The 9355-nt window shown below is 58.8% G+C and overlaps 1 protein-coding gene across 1 annotated transcript in view; it reads left to right on the forward strand.

Moving 5' to 3' along the window:
- ZNF275 (zinc finger protein 275) overlaps nucleotides 1–4661 on the forward strand; it is a 38011-nt gene extending 33350 nt beyond the window's left edge. Inside the window, exons 6-8 of the mRNA XM_012734458.1 lie at nucleotides 1937–2049; nucleotides 2136–2276; nucleotides 4509–4661. Of these exons, the coding sequence (XP_012589912.1) occupies nucleotides 1937–2049; nucleotides 2136–2276; nucleotides 4509–4661 (407 nt within the window). The remainder of the gene's footprint in view (nucleotides 1–1936; nucleotides 2050–2135; nucleotides 2277–4508) is intronic.
- Nucleotides 4662–9355: the final 4694 nt, after the last annotated feature.

A 9355-nucleotide genomic window follows, 5' to 3' on the forward strand; every position in this document is an offset into this window, starting at 1 on the left:
GCAGGGCTGGGCCACCCCGAGTCAATGGGTGGCCCAAACTTGGTCTCGACAGCCACTGGCTGAGCATTGGGCTCCTGGGAGCCTTGGCCATGCCTGGAGTGGATTCAATGCCTGAAAGCAGATCCGCCCCAGAGACACCTCGAACATAAGACGACGCACTGCCGCCGGCCGTGGCTCATCCCCCGGCCAGTGACTCCAGAACTAGCGAGGTTGATTTAGTGGCTTTTGTTTTTGGCACCTAGGGGGGCATTCACCCTCGGGCTCTGATGTCACTTCCTGCAGCCGTGCCTGAGATGGGCATCAGAGCACCGGTGTGGCCCTCTGATGACGTGCATGTCACAGCAAGAGAAGCCAGCCACCCCGAGCCTGGGTGGTGATGTGCCCGAGAGGGGCACTTAAACAAGGGTTTGGAGGGCAAAGATGCCCTTCTGACGGCCTGTGTGGCAGAGAAATAGAAGCTGGTCCTCCTGGAGCTAGGCTGTCTCGCCAGCAGCCTCCCTCAGGAAGAAGGCAGCATGGGCTGGCCAGGACATTGGCCCCCTCTGGGGACACCCAGAGCCTGCGCCGGGAGCCAGCCCATAGGGCCGCGGTGTGCCTTCCCAGCCAGGCCTGGGGGGCGCTTGGGGCTGCAGAGCCTCACCCTTGACAGGACCACTGAGGCTGAAGGGGAACGTCCCGCAGCTCCCCCTCCTGGAAAGCAGGGTCCTGCCGGACTCCAGTGACCTTAGCTGAAAGGACTTTCAGGGTCATAGCGGTGACCCTGCATCTCCACGCTGACTGCGCTGGAGAGGAACCACAGCACCCGCCGCACAGTGATCCTGTCGCTCTGCGGCCCCGGTTCTCGTCCAAATCACTTCCTCATCGCATTAGTTTTCTCTTTCCAGCTGTTACGCCGCGTGCGATCCAGTCCTGACACCCACAGGGCAAGGCTGGCATTTTGTCCGGGAAGGGCTCTGCCCTTTCCTCCACGAGTCTGGCCGGGTTTCCAACAGGTTCCAGACACAGTATTAAGCGGGTCATCACGTCCCATCTTGCCCAGCCAGGACACACATCCTGGTTTCCTGCCCTGCTTGCCTTTACTGTTTTCCGTTCTCGGTTCTAGAACTTTCTCTCAAACCGTCTTCTAGAGTTAACACTAAGATCGTGGCTTTTCTGTCCCTGTGTGTGCAGTGAGGTCTGCTTTCTGGCCACAGCCCGTGGCCTCCACGTGGCCTGCAGTTCCACCTGGCCCAGCTTTTGGCCCTGCTGCCAGAGTGGGCCGCGTGTTCTCGGTGTGCCGCCGCGTCAGGTGTGGTGTGCGTCAAGCTTCCTGTCGTGTGTGCTTGTCTCTGCATTGGTGTACCTACCTCATTTCCATTCTCTTCATCAGATTCCTTTGCCAGGGAAGCGAAGAGCAGTTGGGCAGAGAATGCAGCTATTGTTAGAAATAGATCCTTTCTTCTGTTCTGAAAGACTCTTCCTGTTGCTTTTGTTAGTTTTAAATACTTGCTAGAATTTGCAAAAGAAAGCACTTGTTTACCTGTGTCTTTACTTGAGCTCAGGGGTGTTGCCTCCCAGGAGCCCTGGTTCGGGCCACACCCCTTAGCCAGAGCTGGGTCCGGCTCAGCGCAGCCGCTGCTTGGATGTGATCGGGCCGCCCATGGAGGCTCTGCTGTGAAGTGCCAACAAGGGGCGATGGGAGTTTCCAGTTGATGTTGGAAGGAGGAGGGGGTCACCCACATTCAGTGCACTTGCCCCCACGAGTGGCACCACGTGAAGGTTTGTGGGCTCCTGGCTCCCCAGTGCAGCGCCCACCCCAGCACCACTAGGGAGCCTGGCCCAGTTTCGTCCTTGGCCTCCTGTGACCACCACCTGGGCCACTTGTGTCCCTGCTGCACACCCCCTAGACTTGAGGCAGCTTGATTGGGGCAGCTTGATTGGGTCTCCCTTTTCCCAGCCTGTCAAGGGCTCGTCGCATTGGGAACCGAGGCTGCTGCTTCCCCTGTTCTGGCCGAGTCCCACCTGGCCGTCAACGCCTGCTTGATGCGGCGCCTGCTGTTTGCTAAGATGGTGAGAAGCGACACCTCGCCAGCCGCTTTTCTGCGCGACCCTGTGTTGCCCCAGGAAATGCGTCCAGGCGCCTCCCGCCATTGCAGCTGCGGCACAACGGCCCACTAGCGCTGGTCCGCTCGCCTGCCGCCACGCTCAGCCCGGGCTGTGTGTTCACGCTCAAGAGGAAGATCCTCTCGGAAGCCGGCCCTCGGCCTCTCGGAAGCCGGCCCTCGGCACCCCCGCCTGTCAGTGCAGTAGCCCAGCCCCATGCAGCCACCTCGTGTGGCTGCTGCGTGCTCTCGTCTCTCCCGACCCTAACTCGTCTGTGTTACGGCACTTACTATCCTCAGCCTTGCACTAGCGCTTCGCCCCACGCCCCCACCCGGCAGATTGTGAGCTCTTACGAAGACAGGGGCGGCCCCTCCGTCTGAGTCCCCACCAGATCTAGCACAGTGCCTTGCCTCAAGTAGATTTCAATAAACATATGTTCAATGGCGCTGGCCTTCTCGAAGCTTCCTTCAGTGGTTCTTCCCTTGCTGCCTCCCACCCCAGCTGGAGGTGAGAGGTGCCCGATGAGCAGGTTGACTTTTCTGGAAGTCCAAAGAAGGCTGTCACTGGCCACGTGCCCTCACCCCAGCTGGGCCTTGCCCCGCAGCCTGAATTCCACACCGGCAGACCAGGCGTCTCTCTACTGCAAATGGGCTGACATGAGTGTTCCAGAGTGGGAGCATCAACTGGCATCTCTGGGTCAGGGGTGGGGGTCCTCTTGGTGGTCAGTGGCTAGCTTACTGCCCATTGACCATTTCCTCAGAAGAAGATCAGACCCTTGGCTTCCTGACCCTCCTAAATGCAAGTGGGGGCTCAACCACTGTCGGCTCCCAGGTCCTGGAGAGAAGCACGGAAAAAGTCCCAGGAGAGCTGGGGTTGGGCCTTCATGGGCCTTGATGTGCCGGTCAGGAGGAAGCAACGTTCTGGAAAGGAGCCAGAGGCCCCTCCAGCAGGCAGCCCGGCAGCCCACAGCTTCCCTGCAGGGCGCCCGCCTTGTGCTGGGTGTTCAGGGGCAGCTTCTGGGCAGGTGTGTGACTATCCATGGTGTTCTAGTGCCCGCCTCCATGCCCAGTGCGGACGCCTCTGGCAGCCGTTGGCTGAGGAGCTGTGATCACCTGTTTTGCCGCTTCCGGGACACGCTTGCTCCTGAGTGGACGCCTGCTCATCCTGAAAACGTGTGGCAAGCTCTGCTGTGCCCATCCAAGCAAGGCCACAGCTCCATTTGGGCAGTTAGTCCTTGGCCCAGTGGGGAGGGGACAGCCGGCTCCTCTCAGGATCCTGCGTACCTGCAGTAGGAGGTGGCTTTCTGCCCTGATAGTGCCCTCCCTTCCGGAATGTGGTAGCTTTGGAACACCACCCTCCTTTGAGGCCCCCAGAAGTCAGGCGTCCTTGCAGTTCATGGTCCCCACAACCCCACCGTAGGGCTGGTGTCTAGGCCTCCTCATTGCCCCAGCTCCAGCACTCCCCCGCCCCAGGCCATCTGTGCCCAGCTCCGCCCACCTGGGGAAGGAGGGCTGCCGTTGTCCTGGTTCACTCAGGCCGCGATGCGTGGCAAAACCACAGGCCGTGGCCTCATGGCAGATGTTTCTTCCTCACAGTTCTGCAGGCTGGAAGTGCAAGATTCAAGTGCCGCTAGGTTGGCACCATAAGGTTAAGGGCCTGTGTCTAGTTGGGGCCCTTTGCCCTCCTCACAGGCCTTCTCCCAGCGTCCACAACTGGCAAATGGGGTGAGCAGGCAGCCCGGGCCTCTTTTCTGCGTTGGTGAGGTCTACACCCGGGGGCTCCACACAGGCCCCGTGTGCAACGCCATCGCATGGAGGGTTTTCTGGGGATGAGCTGGGAGGGTACAAACCTGCAGACCACAGCAGGCTTGCTGCTCGCCCAGTCTCCTGACCCATTAGCCTGAAGCTTCCAGAACAGTGTCGGGCTCCACCCTCACCGCCCCTGCGGACACGATGCTTTCTGTGCTGCCCTGGTGGTTCGAGTCCCGGGTTAACACGCACCTCATGGCAACGGCCAACAAGTGGGGCTGCCCTGGCCTCACTACAGGGCGCTGTCGTGACTGGTGACGCAGCAGGATGCAGCGCAGCCATCGTGGTGGCCTGCACGAACCAAGAGGAGAAAGGCCAGCGTGTGCCCTGCCCACGGGTTTCGGGGCCCAGGGCAAGGGCTTCCCAGGTGGACACGTGGGTGACTTCCGTTTTCGCCTTGGTGAGCTGGGATTGGTTCCCACGTACACATGTTGTTGCTTGAATTAGAAGACTATAAAATATATATTATAAAAAACGATGACCCCTGACTTTTTTCAGGCTAGACAGGTCAGGAAAACTCTGCTCCCTCCCCACCCGTCACCCCTTTACTGCACAGGGTGGGACCCCGTGAGCTGCAGCCGCAGCCTGAGCCCCCCTGGCCCATCTGCCTCCACCCAGAGGGAAGCGGTGGAGATGACGGGCCAGATCATCCACTGGGTGCGGGAGGACCCGTCGGGGCTGGGCCACCACTGCCCGCCACCCCTTGAGGCCCCTCATCACCCACAATCACAGAACTGGGGACTGGTGGCCTCTTTTACATACAAGACATAAGCTGGGGTGAGGGCCAGGACCCCGGAGAACATGGAGGGCCCGGGGAGCCCACGCACACCCACCCTGTAGGCAGAGAGAGCCCGCAGGGCCGAGGGCCGGAAGGAGGCCCGAGCCCTGGGCACTGCGGGGTGGCTCCTGGCTGTGCTGCTCGGAGCAGGCGAGGCCGGCGCGTGCCTTGGGACTGGGTGGCTGGGTGCGGCCGCGTGCCGAGAAGCCCCAAGAACAGAAACTTGGCGCTCTGCACAGCTCAGCGGGAGGGCCCAGCAGGGTGGGGTGTGGGCACAACTGATGTCCCCCTCTTTGAGAAGCCTCACAGCACCCACCTGGCTGTGGAAAGCCATGGGAAGTGTATTTGGCCAGTGCTAGATGCCAAGGTCACATCCCAGAGGTCGCCATTGGGAAATGGACTTCGGAGATTTGAAATAATTCCAAAATCTATCTCAAAATAAACCCGCCTCAGTTTCCCTTTCCGCTGTCTGGCTCGCAGTGGCCCGTGTTTTGCAAGTCTCGGTCGCCTGCAGCCGGCTCGGTGGTGTGGGGGGATCCTCGGCCCTCTCCCCTTCTGGACGGACATTCGGGCGTCTGCAGATTTTCGCTAAGTTTGTCGAGGCCCCGTGGGACAGGAGCAGGCGGCCGCGGTGCAGGGCTCAGAGACGCGGGGATGGGCTTCTCAGCGCCAGCCTGAGGCCCGGGCCCAGGCGCCTCCAGACACCGACACTGCTCACACAGCTCCAGAGCCGCGCTCCTGGGGCCGGCGCGGGGTGTGGTGAGAAGCCTGGCGAGGCTGAGCGGCTACAACTTCCCGTCGTGGACACAAGCCCACAGCTGTGGCGACGCAGACGCCACACACATCCCCACCTCGCTGTGGCACTGGTGAGCAACGACCGCCTGCCCGGGGAGGCCGGGAAGTGGTCTGGCTGGGCCACTCAGCAAAGGGGAAAGAGCCCTGGGCGGGGACAGTGGAAGTTCTCCCCGCAGGTACCCGGGGGCCGCCTCACTGGGGCCGCCGGGCACAAGAGGAAGGAGTACCTGCCCACTTCTCTCGCAAGGAGCCTTGCCACGCGCGCAAGAGGGCCCGCACCTCCCAGCCTCGCCAACACTGGTGGACGGACATGGCAGCTCCCCGCTGCCCTGGCCCGGTCCTGGCTGCGGCCGTCACGAGCTGGAGCGGCTCTGCGTGCTGGTTGCTTCCGTGAGGTGCGCAGCCATCGGTCCGCCTTCCTGTCGGCTCGTTGCTCTTCCGCGTGGCTTGCGAGCGGCCTTCCCCTGCCAGACTCGTGCCTCCGCACCCTGCCCGCGTTCCCTGCCCGCGCACAGTGCGCCTGCGCTCGCCGGAGCTGTGGTTTTCATCTCTCTGCTGCCTCTTGTGCCTTGCTGAGACACCTTTATCCCAGGCTAGCACGACCGTGCCAGCACCAGGCTTTCCCCGATGAAAGCAAAACACCAAATTCATCGGGTGCAACAGAAGCGCCAGCTCCCCAGGAGTAAAGTCACCCAGAACAGAACAGGGTCTGACACCGGCGAGACAGCCACCGTCGCATGAACGGCAGGGGGTGCTGACACTAAGTGGCCAGGTTTCATCGGCCCTGTCACTGCTGCCTCAGTTCATGGGCTGACGTTACCGGCTCAGTGAACAGCAGCATCGTGTGTCGCTACATAACAGGCTCTCGGAAACCAGCGCGGACATCTTGCTTTTGGCCCAGAGGGGCTTGCCCGCCAGCTCACTGGTTCCCTTTAAAACCCTCCTGTGGTTTCCAGCAGGATCGCACTGCCGCTGTTAGGGCCTTCGGGGGCCGGGCGCCTTCCGAGGCTGCGTCTTTCTCCCTGAGAGCACGACACGTCACGTGCCTTCACCCCCCTTTGTGGCCCACAGAGAGTGTTTAGATTTTTCCTTTTCCTGGGCCCCAGGTGAGGCATTTTGTAGTTTGTCTTGCTCTTGTCATCGGATGTTTTAAAGCTCCTACTTGTTGCTGGCAAGGTCAAGCTTTAGGAGTGCCCACGTGATGACTTGCTGGGTGCAGGACATCTCTGCACAGCTTTTGCCCGGCAGCACCGGCGCCCAGATTTCCTCCTGGCCTCAGTGAGGGCGAGGCGTCCGTGACGGGAGAGGCAGGGGTGGTCAGAGCGGTGCTGCATCTCCTCAAACGCTTTCCTCCATCACTTGAAATGATCTATTCGTCTTTCCTCTTTGGCCAGCAGGGAAGTCAATGGCGTGAACGCCCAGCAGCGGAGCTCATTATATTAATCACTGCTGATATGGATGTGTCAGCACACCCTTAGGCCGCCCCTACCTGGCTGACGAACCGCGTGTTTGTGCTCACGACAGCTGCGTCTGCACCGAGCTTTTCCGCTGCTCTTAGTGCAGTTCGGGCGTCTCTACCGGCCTCACGGTGTGCATGCGGACACTTCTCATCTTTTCCAGTGCAGAAAAGCGTTCGGGCATCATGAGGACGACCTGTTTCTTTTCAGGCTCAGTAGATTAACAGAAAGCCCGGCGCCGTTTCTCCTCTGGATGTTGGCTTCTGCCAACTTTCTATTTCTTAGTCAATTGCTAGATCATGTTTCCCTAGAAAATTATCTACTTCAAGGTTTCCAATGGATCCACATAAAGTTGTGCGTGGCCTTTTCTTACATTTGCAGAGAAGCTACCCCTCTAGTTTCCCAGGACATTTATTCATTTCTCTGTCCTCTTTCCTCCTGACCAAATTTGCCACGAGTCTGTGCATTTCTTTATTTTTGGTCTTCCTGCTAGTCTGGGGCTTTTCTTATTTATTTCTTTCAGCTTAGTACTTTGGACTTGATGGATGGGACTTCTGCCTTTGGCCTTGAGGTTTTCTTCGGGACCGAGGAAAGAGAGCTGGTTTCGGATGAAGCCTCTGTATTCTCTGGCCCGGGGGCAGTCAGATAGCCGGGCATGTTAGGTCACGCCCATGACTGTGCTCTTTGAATCCTCTCTGCATTCTCACTTACTTTTGGTCTCCTGTCTCCTTGGTCTGCTGAGTCGTGACAGATGCACAGAAAGTCTCTCACTTTCCCTTTGAACCCCACCAGCTTCTTGCTTCACTGCAAGAGCCCGTGTTGGGCACAAAGTCCTGCCCACCTCAGGCCTCCCTCGTGTAGGACCATTCTGGCCCGCCCTGTGGAAGCTTTTCGCTTGGGTTCTGTTTTCCATGACAACAGCATTGCTCTCCCTGCTCGTAGTATTTTCCTCCCATGACTTCTGCCCGTTTAACTTGAGTTTCTCATGGTTTGTCTTGTGACAAGACCCTCAGTTTTCCGGGGGCAGCTATATGCCAACTTTCAAAACCCTTTGGCCTCCCTTGCTTTCTGCTGGTGTGTTGTCAAGGACAGTTTTCTGTGCTCTCTGGCTATGATCAAGTGACCATATTCTTTCGGCACCAGATAAAGGACTAGATAAAGGACTAGAGCCCCACCCCCTGGGCCCAGTGCGTCACCCCCGAAATCTCCTTCCTCTTCCCCTATAACCTGTGTGGTAACCATCTCCTGGCTTTTCTGTAGAGTCTTGCTACCTGGTTGCGCATCTGTCCATAAATGATCTGGTTGAATTTTGACCTGTGTAGAATTCCGTGTCTTGCTTCTTTTGCTCAGCTGTCTTTACAATTCACCCATGCGGCTGTGCACAGAGCACCCTGTCCGGTTCGTTACACAGGGTGCTCCACAGGGCGTCACAGGGCATGATGTTCTCACAGTGTGTGAGGCTTTTCTGCCCCAGCTGGATGTCTGGGTCGTTTTCCTCACCCAAATCCCAGGACAAACCGGTGACCACGTTAACAAAGTGCCACAAACTTGGTGGTTTACAACGATAGAAATACATCGTCTCCTGCTTCTGGAGCCCAGAGGTTTAAGATCAAGGCGTTTGCAGGGCCCTGCTCCCTCAGAAGACTGTAGGGGTGACCCTCCTGGTCTCTTCCAGCTTCTGGCCGCCACACATGGTATCCTTGGCTGGTGGCTTTGTCCCTCCCATCTGCCTCTGTGACCAAGGGCTTCTCTCTTGTCAGTCTCTGATTGCCAGCTGCCTTTCTGTGTAAGGACACTTGTCACCCGGGGCCATTGGGTAACCCAGGGGGCTCTCCTCTCAGATGTATCCTGAATCACATCTGAACAGACCCTTTCTCCAAGTCAGGCCACATTCACAGGGCCTGTGGGTCAGAATGTGGGCGAGCAGGGGCCCCACTGAACTGCCCACAGCCACCGTCCCCTGTTGACAGGAGCCTGCCCCAAATCTCTCCAGTTTGTCCACTTGGCAGGGAGACGCAGGGCCATGGGGGAAACGCTTCTTCGCTTGTCCTTCAAAATGCCTGTTGTGCGATGTGCGCATGTGTGAGCTACCGGCCTGCCGCTGCGCGAGTCAGGCGCCAGTGGCCGTGCTATTCGCTTACCGTGCCTGGTGAGAAGTGACAGTCGCACCTTTCAGAGGCTGGTGGGCCATCTGAGTTCTGTTGTGCGAAAGATGTTCAGCCTGTGGCCTATTTTCCTAGCAACTTCTTTATCCCTTTCTTATTTGGTTCCATCTTCCAGCTGTGAGAGCATTGTCAGTCATAAGTGTCTTTTCTCTCCTCCAGCTCTTCCATCAGCATCTCTCACGTGGCCCTCCTCACTGAAGCCGCAGGAAGGGCACTCTGCGGCATGCAGTGTGAGGGAATCAAACTGACGCATCCGAACGCCACCCCGCT

Source organism: Condylura cristata, unplaced genomic scaffold (assembly GCF_000260355.1).
Source record: "Condylura cristata isolate star-nosed mole 26May11 unplaced genomic scaffold, ConCri1.0 scaffold00057, whole genome shotgun sequence".
NCBI classification, from domain to species: Eukaryota; Metazoa; Chordata; class Mammalia; order Eulipotyphla; family Talpidae; genus Condylura; species Condylura cristata.